Genomic DNA, 15181 nt, shown 5'->3' with positions numbered 1-15181 from the left:
GGCAGGAAGTTAGTAGAGAACGCTGACGGGATTGAACGGAGCAACACCCTGTGGCAGGGGGTGTTGTGAAGGGAGAGACTGTAGGGTCTCTGCCAGGGGTGGGATCCTGGCAGAGGCTTGGCATTGAAAGAACGTAACGGGTCCGCGCAGGCTCCTGGAAGCGGCGGGACTCAAGAAAGGACTAGAAGCGAGATAGATTGTGCTCAGTGAGAAACGAGATCAAGCAGAAGGAGAATACCAGCAGGGGTTTTGTTGAAAGAGGCAGCACCCTGCTGAGGCGCAATACCGGTGGCCGGAACGCCGAGGGAGTGGATTAGAATACAGCTTCAAGCCATACTCCAAACAGCGGCAGGACAGTCGGTCTCAGGCGGGCTGTCTACCACATATCACCTATGAAGTCTTGGGGGGCAATTGCGGGAGAGGGGCGACTCTAGGGTCCCGGAAGAACTCCAGGCCTACCTGACAAACGGGTGCCATTCCAACCTGAATACAGGGAAGGGGTGGATTACAGAGGAACATCAAATCGAGTTGTGAGGGAACTTAAGAAACAGACACAACCGTTGTGGGGTTACTTTCCGTAAGCACAGCAGGGAAGGACTACAACACATAGCGCTAGAAGGAAGGCACAGATTTCCACCTGAGAGGAGAACTCTGGAGGTGCCATTGGACCGGCCGGACTTGCGTAGCCTGGTGAACCGTGTTCCGGACTGAGGACTCAGAGATCTCCAGTAAAGAGGTAAAGAGACTGCAACCTGGTGTCCTCGTTATTTACCGCGACTTACACCCCACAACCGCACCGCACCATTACTACCACCTATTACACCGGACGTCCCCCACTGACGGACAGGGCCACGGACCGGGTCTAGCCACCGTGACAACCCCGAGACTGAGAACTAGAGGCCCGGCTCCGGGTACCCCTCGGCCCTGCGGCGGTGTGGGGGCGCTCCACTAGTAGTGGACAACCCCTTTAATTAATTTGCAAACATCATCTTTCCTTAAAAAAAATTACAATATAGGAATGCAACACTGAACAAAAGTTGGACTCTGCCACAACTTTTTGTATACTGCACAACCATCCCATTTTAATAAAAAAGATCACAATTTGACGAGGCTTATAGAAATATGCATCAAAGTGGGCTGTTCCTTAAAATCTTGAGCACAGTTCACAGGTACCGTAATGGGGCTTCAGAGTATCCTGCAAATGTTGGGAGGCATCTTTTTGTGCGACCCAGTGCTGTGAACTGTTTGCTTATAGTATGACTAGATGGCAGCCCGATTCTAAAGAATCGGGAGTCTAGAATCCATATATACTTTATTTATTCAAATGTAAGAATAATACAATTAATAAATAATAGTAAGAAAGAACAAAAAATGGCTGCACTCACCAGCTCTTGACAATTCTTGTTATTTAAGGTACAGTTACACAGGATCCATGAACATGCTTATGAGGGGAGTGATGAAAGACATCAGACAACAACTTTACGTGTTGTGGCAAATGCCACAACAACGGTTCTTTGCTTAAGAACAATAATGTAAATAATAAATAATATGTATCAATAACTATGTATATTGGTATGTTCTTTCTTGGCACAAATTGCAGGAAGTAGTATTCTAGGCAATTATATATTAGATGGGCATTTCCTGAAGGAAATACATGGTGCTTGAACAGCGCTACCAGCTTTACAGCAGCACTTTTCACACACGGGACTGGGGGGCGCGCTTACTTTTGCACCCGGGGCCGGGGGCACGCTTACTTTTGCACCCGGGGGCGCACTTACTTTTGCACCCGGAGGCGCACTTACTTTTGCACCCGGGGGCGCACTTACTTTTGCACCCGGGGGCGCACTTACTTTTGCACCCGGGGGCGCACTTACTTTTGCACCCGGGGGCGCACTTACTTTTGCACCCGGGGGCGCACTTACTTTTGCACCCGGGGGCGCACTTACTTTTGCACCCGGGGGCGCACTTACTTTTGCACCCGGGGGCGCACTTACTTTTGGGGCCGCACTTACTTTTGGTGGGCGGGGCTCCTCGGCCTCCGATTTGGTTGGTGGGGCCCCTCGTCCTCCGATTTGGTGGGTGGGGACCCTCGGCCTCCGATTTGGTGGGCGGGGACCGGCCTCCGATTTGGTGGGCGGGGACCCTCGGCCTCCGATTTGGTGGGCGGGGACCCTCGGCCTCCGATTTGGTGGGCGGGGCCCCTCGGCCTCCGATTTGGTGGGCGGGGTCCCTCTGCCTCCGATTTGGTGGGCGGGGACCATCGGCCTCCGCTTTGGTTGGCGGGGCCCCACGGCCTCTGATTTGGTGGGCGGGGTCCCTCTGCCTCCGCTTTGGTGGGCGGGGCCGCTCGGCCTTCGATTTGGTGGGCGGGGCTCCTCGGCCTCCGATTTGGTTGGTGGGGCCCCTCGGCCTCCGATTTGGTGGGCGGGGCCCCTTATCCTCCGATTTGGTGGGCGGGGACCCTCGGCCTCCGATTTGGTGGGCGGGGCCCCTCGGCCTCCGATTTGGTTGGTGGGGCCCCTCGGCCTCCGATTTGGTGGGCGGGGACCCTCGGCCTCCGATTTGGTGGGCGGGGACCCTCGGCCTCCAATTTGGTGGGCGGGGACCCTCGGCCTCCGATTTGGTGGGCGGGGACCCTCGGCCTCCGATTTGGTGGGTGGGGACCCTCGGCCTCCGATTTGGTGGGCGGGGACCCTCGGCCTCCGATTTGGTGGGCGGGGACCCTCGGCCTCTGATTTGGTGGGCGGGGACCCTCGGCCTCCGATTTGGTGGGCGGGGACCCTCGGCCTCCGATTTGGTGGGCGGGGCCCCTCGGCCTCCGATGTGGTGGGCAGGGCCCCTCGGCCTCCGATTTGGTGGGCGGGGCCGCTCGGCCTTCGATTTGGTGGGCGGGGCTCCTCGGCCTCCGATTTGGTTGGCGGGGCCCCTCGACCTCCGATTTGGTTGGCGGGGCCCCTCGGCCTCCGATTTGGTGGGCGGGGACTCTCAACCTCCGATTTGGTGGGCGGGGACCCTCGGCCTCCGATTTGGTGGGCGGGGACCCTCGGCCTCCGATTTGGTGGGTGGGGACCCTCGGCCTCCGATTTGGTGGGCGGGGACCCTCGGCCTCCGATTTGGTGGGCGGGGACCCTCGGCCTCTGATTTGGTGGGCGGGGACCCTCGGCCTCCGATTTGGTGGGCGGGGACCCTCGGCCTCCGATTTGGTGGGCGGGGCCCCTCGGCCTCCGATGTGGTGGGCAGGGCCCCTCGGCCTCCGATTTGGTGGGCGGGGCCGCTCGGCCTTCGATTTGGTGGGCGGGGCTCCTCGGCCTCCGATTTGGTTGGCGGGGCCCCTCGACCTCCGATTTGGTTGGCGGGGCCCCTCGGCCTCCGATTTGGTGGGCGGGGACTCTCAACCTCCGATTTGGTGGGCGGGGACCCTCGGCCTCCGATTTGGTGGGCGGGGACCCTCAGCCTCCGATTTGGTGGTCGGGGACCCTCGGCCTCCGATTTGGTGGTCGGGGACCCTCGGCCTCCGCTTTGGTGGGCGGGGCCCCTCGGCCTCCGATTTGGTGGGCGGGGTCCCTCTGCTTCCGATTTGGTGTGCAGGGACCCTCGGCTTCCGCTTTGGTGGGCGGGGCCCCTCGGCCTTCGATTTGGTGGGCGGGGCCCCTCGGCCTCCGATTTGGTGGGCGGGGACCCTCGGCCTCCGATTTGGTGGGCGGGGACCCTCGGCCTCCGATTTGGTGGGCGGGGACCCTCGGCCTCCGATGTGGTGGGCGGGGCCCCTCGGCCTCCGATTTGGTGGGCGGGACCCCTCGGCCTCCGATTTGGTGGGCGGGGGCCCCCGGCCTCCGATTTGGTGGGCGGGGCCCCTCGGCCTCCGCTTTGGTGGGCGGGGCCCCTCGGCCTCCGATTTGGTGGGCGGGGACCCTCGGCCTCCGATTTGGTAGGCGGGGTCCCTCGGCCTCCGATTTGGTGGGCGGGGACCCTCGGCCTCCAATTTGGTGGGCGGGGACCCTCGGCCTCCGATTTGGTGGGCGGGGACCCTCGGCCTCCGATTTGGTGGGCGGGGACCCTCGGCCTCCGATTTGGTGGGCGGGGCCCCTCGGCCTCCGATGTGGTGGTCGGGGCCCCTCGGCCTCCGCTTTGGTGGGCGGGGCCAGGCCCCTCGGCCTCCGCTTTGGTGGGCGGGGCCGCTCGGCCTTCGATTTGTTGGGCGGGGCTCCTCGGCCTCCGATTTGGTTGGCGGGGCCCCTCGGCCTCCGATTTGGTTGGCGGGGCCCCTCGGCCTCCGATTTGGTGGGTGGGGACCCTCGGCCTCCGATTTGGTGGGCGGGGCCGCTCGGCCTTCGATTTGGTGGGCGGGGCTCCTCGGCCTCCGATTTGGTTGGTGGGGCCCCTCGGCCTCCGATTTGGTGGGCGGGGCCCCTTATCCTCCGATTTGGTGGGTGGGGACCTTCGGCCTCCGATTTGGTGGGCGGGGCCCCTCGGCCTCCGATTTGGTTGGTGGGGCCCCTCGGCCTCCGATTTGGTGGGCGGGGACCCTCGGCCTCCGATTTGGTGGGCGGGGCTCCTCGGCCTCCGATTTGGTTGGTGGGGCCCCTCGTCCTCCGATTTGGTGGGTGGGGACCCTCGGCCTCCGATTTGGTGGGCGGGGACCGGCCTCCGATTTGGTGGGCGGGGACCCTCGGCCTCCGATTTGGTGGGCGGGGACCCTCGACCTCCGATTTGGTGGGCGGGGACCCTCGGCCTCCGATTTGGTGGGCGGGGACCCTCGGCCTCCGATTTGGTGGGCGGGGTCCCTCTGCCTCCGATTTGGTGGGCGGGGACCATCGGCCTCCGCTTTGGTTGGCGGGGCCCCACGGCCTCTGATTTGGTGGGCGGGGTCCCTCTGCCTCCGCTTTGGTGGGCGGGGACTCTCGGCCTCCGATTTGGTGGGCAGGGCCCCTCGGCCTCCGATTTGGTTGGCGGGGCCCCTCAGCCTCCGATTTGGTGGGCGGGGACCCTCGGCCTCCGATTTGGTGGGCGGGGCCCCTTGGCCCCCGATTTGGTTGGTGGGGCCCCTCGGCCTCCGATTTGGTGGGTGGGGACCCTCGGCCTCCGATTTGGTGGGCGGGGACCCTCGGCCTCCGATTTGGTGGGCGGGGACCCTCGGCCTCCGATTTGGTGGGCGGGGACCCTCGGCCTCCGATTTGGTGGGCGGGGACCCTCGGCCTCCGATGTGGTGGGCGGGGCCCCTTGGCTTCCGCTTTGGTGGGCGGGGCCAGGCCCCTCGGCCTATGCTTTGGTGGGCGGGGCCGCTCGGCCTTCGATTTGGTGGGCGGGGCTCCTCGGCCTCCGATTTGGTTGGCGAAGCCCCTCGGCCTCCGATTTGGTTGGCGGGGCCCCTCGGCCTCCGATTTGGTGGGCGGGGACTCTCGGCCTCCGATTTGGTGGGCGGGGACCCTCGGCCTCCGATTTGGTGGGCGGGGACCCTCGGCCTCCGATTTGGTGGGCAGGGACCCTCGGCCTCCGATTTGGTGGTCGGGGACCCTCGGCCTCCGCTTTGGTGGGCGGGGCCCCTCCGCCTCCGATTTGGTGGGCGGGGTCCCTCTGCCTCCGATTTGGTGTGCGGGGACCCTCGGCCTCCGCTTTCGTGGGCGGGGCCCTCGACCTTCGATTTGGTGGGCGGGGCTACTCGGCCTCCGATTTGGTTGGTGGGGCCCCTCGGCCTCCAATTTGGTGGGCGGGGACCCTCGGCGTCCGATTTGGTGGGCGGGGACCCTCGGCCTGCGATTTGGTGGGCGGGGACCCTCGGCCTCCGATTTGGTGGGCGGGGACCCTCGGCCTCCGCTTTGGTGGGCGCGGCCCTTTGGCCACTGATTTGTTGGGCGGGGCCCCTCGGCCTCCGATTTGGATGGTGTGGACCCTCGGCCTCCGATTTGGTGGGCGGGGCCCCTCGGCCTCCGATTTGGTTGGCGGGGCCCCTCGGCCTCCGATTTGGTTGGCGGGGCCCCTCGGCCTCTGATTTGGTGGTCGGGGACCCTCGGCCTCCGATTTGGTTGGCGAAGCCCCTCGGCCTCCGATTTGGTTGGCGGGGCCCCTCGGCCTCCGATTTGGTGGGCGGGGACTCTCGGCCTCTGATTTGGTGGGCGGGGACCCTCGGTCTCCGATTTGGTGGGCGGGGACCCTCGGCCTCCGATTTGGTGGGCGGGGACCCTCGGCCTCCGATTTGGTGGTTGGGGACCCTCGGCCTCCGCTTTGGTGGGCGGGGCCCCTCGGCCTCCGATTTGGTGGGCGGGGTCCCTCTGCCTCCGATTTGGTGTGCAGGGACCCTCGGCCTCCGCTTTGGTGGGCGGGGCCCCTCGGCCTTCGATTTGGTGGGCGGGGCCCCTCGGCCTCCGATTTGGTGGGCGGGGTCCCTCTGCCTCCGATTTGGTGTGCAGGGACCCTCGGCCTCCGCTTTGGTTGGCGAAGCCCCTCGGCCTCCGATTTGGTTGGCGGGGCCCCTCGGCCTCCGATTTGGTGGGCGGGGACTCTCAGCCTCTGATTTGGTGGGCGGGGACCCTCGGCCTCCGATTTGGTGGGCGGGGATCCTCGGCCTCCGATTTGGTGGACAGGGACCCTCGGCCTCCGATTTGGTGGTCGGGGACCCTCGGCCTCCGCTTTGGTGGGCGGGGCCCCTCCGCCTCCGATTTGGTGGGCGGGGTCCCTCTGCCTCCGATTTGGTGTGCGGGGACCCTCGGCCTCCGCTTTCGTGGGCGGGGCCCTCGACCTTCGATTTGGTGAGCGGGGCTCCTCGGCCTCCGATTAGGTTGGTGGGGCCCCTCGGCCTCCAATTTGGTGGGCGGGGACCCTCGGCGTCCGATTTGGTGGGCGGGGACCCTCGGCCTGCGATTTGGTGGGCGGGGACCCTCGGCCTCCGATTTGGTGGGCGGGGACCCTCGGCCTCCGCTTTGGTGGGCGGGGCCCTTCGGCCTCCGATTTGTTGGGCGGGGCCCCTCGGCCTCCGATTTGGATGGTGTGGACCCTCGGCCTCCGATTTGGTGGGCGGGGCCCCTCGGCCTCCGATTTGGTGGGCGGGGACTCTGGGCCTCCGATTTGGTGGGCGGGGACCCTCGGCCTCCGATTTGGTGGGCGGGGACCCTCGGCCTCCGATTTGGTGGGCAGGGACCCTCGGCCTCTGATTTGGTGGTCGGGGACCCTCGGCCTCCGATTTGGTTGGCGAAGCCCCTCGGCCTCCGATTTGGTTGGCGGGGCCCCTCGGCCTCCGATTTGGTGGGCGGGGACTCTCGGCCTCTGATTTGGTGGGCGGGGACCCTCGGTCTCCGATTTGGTGGGCGGGGACCCTCGGCCTCCGATTTGGTGGGCAGGGACCCTCGGCCTCCGATTTGGTGGTCGGGGACCCTCGGCCTCCGCTTTGGTGGGCGGGGCCCCTCGGCCTCCGATTTGGTGGGCGGGGTCCCTCTGCCTCCGATTTGGTGTGCAGGGACCCTCGGCCTCCGCTTTGGTGGGCGGGGCCCCTCGGCCTTCGATTTGGTGGGCGGGGCCCCTCGGCCTCCGATTTGGTTGGTGTGGACCCTCGGCCTCCGATTTGGTGGGCGGGGACCCTCGGCCTCCGATTTGGTGGGCGGGGACCCTCGGCCTCCGATTTGGTGGGCGAGGACCCTCGGCCTCCGATTTGGTGGGCAGGGACCCTCGGCCTCCGATTTGGTGGGCGGGGCCCATCGGCTTCCGATGTGGTGGGCGGGGCCCCTCGGCCTCCGATTTGGTGGGCGGGGCCCCTTGGCCTCCGATTTGGTTGGTGGGGCCCCTCGGCCTCCTTTTTGGTGGGCGGGGACCCTCGGCCTCCGATTTGGTGGGCGGGGACCCTCGGCCTCCGATTTGGTGGGCGGGGACCCTCGGCCTCCGATTTGGTGGGCGGGGACCCTCGGCCTCCGATTTGGTGGGCGGGGACCCTCGGCCTCCGATTTGGTGGGCGGGGACCCTCGGCCTCCGATTTGGTGGGCGGGGACCCTCGGCCTCCGATGTGGTGGGCGGGGCCCCTCGGCCTCCGCTTTGGTGGGCGGGGCCAGGCCCCTCGGCCTATGCTTTGGTGGGCGGGGCCGCTCGGCCTTCGATTTGGTGGGCGGGGCTCCTCGGCCTCCGATTTGGTTGGCGAAGCCCCTCGGCCTCCGATTTGGTTGGCGGGGCCCCTCGGCCTCCGATTTGGTGGGCGGGGACTCTCGGCCTCCGATTTGGTGGGCGGGGACCCTCGGCCTCCGATTTGGTGGGCGGGGACCCTCGGCCTCCGATTTGGTGGGCAGGGACCCTCGGCCTCCGATTTGGTGGTCGGGGACCCTCGGCCTCCGCTTTGGTGGGCGGGGCCCCTCGGCCTCCGATTTGGTGGGCGGGGTCCCTATGCCTCCGATTTGGTGTGCGGGGACCCTCGGCCTCCGCTTTCGTGGGCGGGGCCCCTCGACCTTCGATTTGGTGGGCGGGGCTCCTCGGCCTCCGATTTGGTTGGTGGGGCCCCTCGGCCTCCAATTTGGTGGGCGGGGACCCTCGGTGTCTGATTTGGTGGGCGGGGACCCTCGGCCTCCGATTTGGTGGGCGGGGACCCTCGGCCTCCGCTTTGGTGGGCGGGGCCCCTCGGCCTCCGATTTGTTGGGCGGGGCCCCTCGGCCTCCGATTTGGATGGTGTGGACCCTCGGCCTCCGATTTGGTGGGCGGGGCCCCTCGTCCTCCGATTTGGTTGGCGGGGCCCCTCGGCCTCCGATTTGGTTGGCGGGGCCCCTTGGCCTCCGATTTGGTTGGCGGGGCCCCTCGGCCTCCGATTTGGTTGGCGGGGCCCCTCGGCCTCCGATTTGGTGTGTGCTCTGCCTGGGGCCACTGTGCTCTGCCTGGGGCCCCATATGCTGCCTGGGGCCCCTGTGCTCTGCCTGGGGCCCCATATGCTGCCTGGGGCCCCTGTGCTCTGCCTGGGGCCCCATGTTCTGCCTGGGGCCCCTGTGCTCTGACTGGGGCCACTGTGCTCTGCCTGGGGCCCCATGTTCTGCCTGGGGCCACTGTCCTCTGCCTGGGGCCCCATAAGCTGCCTGGGGCCCCTGTGCTCTGCCTGGGACCACTGTGCTCTGCCTGAGGCCCCATATGCTGCCTGGGGCCCCTGTGCTCTGCCTGGGGCCACTGTGCTCTGCCTGGGGCCCCATATGCTGCCTGGGGCCACTGTGCTCTGCCTGGGGCCCCATATGCTGCCTGGGGCCCCTGTGCTCTGCCTGGGGCCCCATATGCTGCCTGGGGCCCCTGTGCTCTGCCTGGGGCCCCTGTGCTCTGCCTGGGGCCCCATGTTCTGCCTGGGGCCCCTGTGCTCTGCCTGGGGCCACTGTGCTCTGCCTGGGGCCCCATATGCTGCCTGGGGCCCCTGTGCTCTGCTTGGGGCCCCATATGCTGCCTGGGGCCCCTGTGCTCTGCCTGGGGCCCCTGTGCTCTGCCTGGGGCCCCTGTGCTCTGCCTGGGGCCCCATGTTCTGCCTGGGGCCCCTGTGCTCTGCCTGGGGCCACTGTGCTCTGTCTGGGGCCCCATATGCTGCCTGGGGCCCCTGTGCTCTGCCTGGGGCCCCATATGCTGCCTGGGGCCCCTGTGCTCTGCCTGGGGCCACTGTGCTCTGCCTGGGGCCCCATAGGCTGCCTGGGGCCCCTGTGCTCTGCCTGGGACCACTGTGCTCTGCCTGGGGCCCTATATGCTGCCTGGGGCCCCTGTGCTCTGCCTGGGGCCACTGTGCTCTGCCTGGGGCCCCATATGCTGCCTGGGGCCCCTGTGCTCTGCCTGGGTGTAGGACACTGGTGACGTCACTTATCTGCGGACATTAGCTCCGGACATTAGCTCCGGACATTAGCTCCGGACATTATCTCAGGACATTAGCTCCGGACAAAGCCACGGAAGTTGGCACAAATTGCAGGAAGTAGTATTCTAGGCAATTATATATTAGATAGTAGTTTGATAATTAAAACTTTTTTATCCTATGGGCTTGTGCAGACAGACATATTTTCGGTCTAAGTGCGAGCCGACAAAAAATTGTATTGCACATGAACCAAAGTTACTCTATAGGTCCATTCACGTGTTCTGATTTTTTCCTCGGACAGAGACTGTCGAAGGAAAAAACTACAGCATACACGATTTGCATCCAATATTTGGATTGCACATGGCAATGAAAGTCAATGAGTCCTTGGAAAAAAATCGGACCGCTCTCTCTGGCATGTCGATTTTCACAGACTAACAGAATGGAGAAGATACAAAAGTTCTCTTTTTCCATCTTTTTCTCACACAAGAAAATCAGATCACACAATGATCACACTTTGATCAAACTCTGATTAGAGTGTGCTTACCATAATAGGACAGATTTTCTTGTGTGGGAGAAAATAGAGTCTTTTGACCCTAGCCTAAGGGTACCGTCACACAGTGCCATTTTCATCGCTACGACGGCACGATTCGTGACGTTGCAGCGTCGTATAAGTATCGCTCCAGCGTCGTATACTGCGGTCACACGTTGCAATACACGGCGCTGGAGCGATAATTTCATGACGTATTTGCGATGTAGAAGCCGTTGGTTACTGTGCGCACATCGTATACAACCTGTGTCACACAATGCAATCATGCCGCCACAGCGGGACACTAGACGACGAAAGAAAGTTTCAAACGATCTGCTACGACGTACGATTCTCAGCGGGGATCCGGATCGCAGGAGCGTGTCAGACACAGCGATATCGTAAATGCATCGCTGGAACGTCACGAATCGTGCCGTTGTAGCGATCAAAATTGCACTGTGTGACGGTACCCTAAGGTTAAGGCATCAAAAGTTCAGGTATGACTCCTTTAATACCAATAACTGAACGCACATCCCATGTAACATAATTACAAAAACACACACCACATAGATTGCACCAATACAAAAAAAAAATAGAATCAGCCACCTGGATAGACTGACAGGACGTCCATTTTTTTCCGAGGCTGTTTATATCCTGCCTGTTTCCTGTGTTTGTTTTTTGAAAAGGTGCATTTTAACGTCACCAGAATTTCATTTTAGATGCTATCATAGACAAAAACAACATTTTCAGGTCATACAATTGTCCATTAGTAAAGTCTTTGACACATTTTGCATGGAAACAATGTTATATTTGGTGAACATAAGAAAAGAAGCAAGTCACAAAAAGTCCAACTGGTTAAGACTTTTTGCAAGTCACAATGTGATCACATTCCCTTCCATTATGCTGCAATAGCAGGAGCAGAATGATCTTTGTATAAGCGAGCGGTGTTGCTGCCAAAGTTGCCCCGTAGCCCCGATTTCCGTGTAACCCCGGTTGCTCTGTAGCTCCAGTTTCCTTGTAACCCCGGTTGCCTTGTAACCCTGGTTGCTGTGTTACCCTGGTTCTCATGTAGTCCCGGTTGCTGTGTAACCCTGGTTGCCGTGTAACGCCGGTTGCCGTGTAGCCTCAGTTCCATGTAGCCCCAGTTGCTGTGTAGCCCCAGTTGCCGCGTAGCCCCAGTTGCCATTTAACCCCGCTTGCCATCTAGCCCCACTCGCTGTGCAGCTCCAGTTGCCGTGTAGCCCTGGTTGCTGTGTAGCCCCAGTTGCCATGTAGCCCCAGTTGCTGTGTATCCCTAGTTGCCGCGTAGCCCCAGTCGCTGTGCAGCCCCAGTTGCCTTGTAGCACCGGTCGACGTGCAGCCCCAGTTGCTGTGCAACCCCAGTTGTCGTGTTGCCCCGGTTGCCAAGTAGTCCCGGTCGCCGTACAGCCCCAGTCGCTGTGCAGCCCCAGTTGCCATGTAGCCCTGGTTGCTGTGTAGCACTGGTTGCCATGCAGCCCCAGTCGCTGTGCAGCCGCAGTTGCTGTGTCACACCGGTTGCCATGTAGTCCTGGGTGCCGTGCACCCCCAGTCGCTGTGCAGCCCCAGTTGCCATGTAGCCTCAGTTGCCGTACAGCCCCAGTTGCTGTGCAGCCCCAGTTGCTGTGCAGCCCCAGTTGCCATGTAGCCCTGGTTGCCGGGTAGCCCCCCAGTCACCGTGCAGTCCCAGTTGCCGTGTAGCCCCAGCCTTAACCTGCTGCTTTATGGACACTCGTTCTTACATTATTGTACCACATGGATCCTAAAAAGCAACACAAGGTACAAGCCCATCTCTAGAACTAGGAATGGGTTGTCGGGTTTACAAAATCTATTTCAACTACCCTATTATGTAATACCATGTCCAATAGTAATGCAAGTCCGGCACCATAGCTGCACGTGTACGGCATCAATCTTATTGCATGGTGTGCATTACAGTAAATGGCTAAAATGCTGAAACTGCTCGCTGGGGAAAGCTTAGAGGTGAGCAAGGACAAAAGCACTTAGATCCATCCATCTACGTATCAATTTATTGTATTAATGTCGACAACTATTGAATAGTGGGTAAGAGAAATGACATATTAATATCAGCAATGAGCAGTAACATCATCCATGGCTGCAGGTCAACATTTTTCACAACTTTATTGAGATAGTGAAATATGTCTGTCTATCTCACTGGTGGACACAGACAGAAAAGGGCCCCTGTGCACGAGCAGTATACGGGCCCTTAACAGCCCAATAGTTCATCATAATGGACAATTTCACCTGCTTTGGAGATGAAAATGGGCCCCATTACAACTATCTATCTATCTATCTATCTATCTATCTATCTATCTATCTATCTATCTATCTATCATCTATTATCTATCTATCTATCTATTATCTATATATCATCTATTATCTATCTATCTGTTATCTATCTATCTTATTTATCTATCTATTATCTATCATCTATTATCTATCTATCTATCTATCTATCTATCTATCTATCATCTATCTATCTATCTATCTATCTATCTATCTATCTATCTATCTATCTATCTATCTATCTATCTATCTATTATCTATTATCTATCTATCTATCTATTATCTATTTATCTATCTATCTATCTATCTATCTATCTATCTATCATCTATCTATCTATCTATCTATCTATCTATCTATCTATCTATCTATCTATCTATCAATACCTATCCATCCTAAATCTCATGTCTTTGTCTACTAACTCCAATAATTTTTTCGTGTAAAGATGTTTCTTTAGTCACATATGACACATCACATTACATACAGTGCTGTTATTTCACGTACGGTAACCTGTTGCCCGTGATTGATGACTTTGCTCGTCCTGCAGCAGGTGGCTTCCTCCATACCCGGAGAATACATGTCCTACACACCTGATAACACTTTGGGTTAATCCCACAAATTGTGTTCAGAATTGTGACTTATTGAAACGAATTGTATATATCACTGAACAGATTTCCACTTCTTCATCCTTCTATACTTATTTTATTGTAAAGAATAAATTATTCCTCCTATATTATTCTGCTATACAAATGAGAAAATCAGCTTCCAGAACAATAAAGCCATCGTTAGTTTATTATGCACTATCACGACACCCGCTTGCTAAAAATAGGGTCGTAAGAAACAGCATGAAAAATGACAAAAATACAGAAGTGGAAAACCGCACGGTGACATACGACTGAGCAAACACAAGCAGGATCAGATTGTAGGGTGAGGTACGTACCCCGTGTCCGTGGTCTGACATGCTTCTGAAGTCTGGGTGCTCCTGGGATGACCTGCAGACGTAATCTGCCTTCTCTTGTTCATACAACCCTTTTCATGGTCATTGAAGAGGCCCTTGGATGGAGCGGGGTTCACAGCATTAGTGTCTGGTAGTTCTGGCGGATATCCATTTAACATCCCATTGCCAGACTTGGTGTCTGCAGCTTCGTGTTGGTAGCCATCAGTCCTGTGCTGATATGTGGAAAGCGTGCTCTTCGACACTCTGTACCCATGAGAAACTAGGAGGTCCTCTACGCTGAACATGCTGTGCTTCCTGGAGGAACAGCTATGCCGGGGCAAACTTTACTTTCAAAGGGTCTTTCATCACTGGAAGGAAGAAGAGTAAAATAAATATCACTCAGCAGCACGTGTTCCACGCTGGTTCAGGAATCCTGGGTTTTTCATTACATACTTTGTTTAGTTACCTAATGTTAAATTATATGCAGATGCTCTGATGAGTAATGGAAGGATCCTGCCAAGATAAGGAACTTGTAGGTTGCAGCCAGAAATCGGGGATGAGATTTAGCTGCTGACTCTGCTTATTTTATAAGGTAACTCGGAATCAGGAAACGCTTTAGGAAACGGTAAACTCAATAAAGGCCTGACATAGATAGAAGAGAATGCGAGTTAGCGGATCTGTGCCCTGATGATGAGCCACGTTGTACCGAGCAAAAAGGAGTGGAAATTTGCCCGGGAAACTTATATGAAATGTTGTCATTCGTTGCATATTAGAACTGCATTAAAAGCAAATCTGAAAGTTTACGTTGGATGTTGACTAGTATTTAAGGTTTAACCTCAAAGGGTAGTCCTCTACTCGAACAACCCCTGCTCACTCAGCACTTTTGACACTCGCAAACTGTGAGACTTTGATCAGAGCGTCACGGGTTTACCATGACAGAGAAGAGCCAGAAGACCGCAGCGTCTGATGTCTCCAACTCCTGCACTGATTAGAAGCACTTCACATTTCTATTAAACGGTGTAAGTTTCTTTTGTAGTGCAGGGGTTAATCTGCTCAGTTGCGATCTCCTGGAAGCTTTCCTGCATTAATGCTCTCAGCTGTTCATTGTTAGCCACTCCCATCTCCTATATAATCTGGGCCCTGGCAAGCACTCATTGCCAGAGGTAGCTTTTGCTGCATGGTGGGAGGTGGTTGGTTACTATTGGAGAAGGCTTTTGGTGGATTTATCTGTGACTGTTGCAAGGTTTTGGGTGCTTGCTAATTTCCCCTCCCTCTGCTACTTTAGTTTTACCCATCCTCCACTCCCCAGTGTTTACCTCTGTTGTTTGTGTGAGTATATTTATATGATTGGTATTTTCCTTTATCCCTGTTTGTATTTACCTTGTTAGTCTGGTTGGTGTATTACGGTATACTATTACTCCCCTCTTTCCTGGGTGGGGGAAGGGTACAGACTGAGGACAGATTCAGGAGCTAAGGCAAGGTACGTGGCCTCAGCATCATCACCATCAGAATTAATCCGGGGAACAGGGCGGGCTAGTGTGCCCCTAGCATTAGGGACAGGGAAGGACCCCCTGGTCCTGAGACACCCGACAACAGAGCTGTGACTCAGAGTGTGATCAT

General features: G+C 58.7%; 1 protein-coding gene across 1 annotated transcript in view; it reads right to left on the bottom strand.

The window, feature by feature from the left end:
• The window catches only part of JCAD (junctional cadherin 5 associated), a 160531-nt gene that overhangs the window by 36524 nt on the left and 108826 nt on the right, over positions 1-15181 (bottom strand). The window contains exon 3 of the mRNA XM_077268473.1: positions 13565-13929. Within this exon, the coding sequence (XP_077124588.1) occupies positions 13565-13866 (302 nt within the window). The 5' untranslated portion in view covers positions 13867-13929. The remainder of the gene's footprint in view (positions 1-13564; positions 13930-15181) is intronic.

This window comes from Ranitomeya variabilis, chromosome 6 (genome assembly GCF_051348905.1).
Source record: "Ranitomeya variabilis isolate aRanVar5 chromosome 6, aRanVar5.hap1, whole genome shotgun sequence".
In the NCBI taxonomy this organism is placed as follows: domain Eukaryota; kingdom Metazoa; phylum Chordata; class Amphibia; order Anura; family Dendrobatidae; genus Ranitomeya; species Ranitomeya variabilis.
Note: the sequence above shows the minus strand (reverse complement) of the source record. Positions and strands in the feature narration are given on the sequence as shown.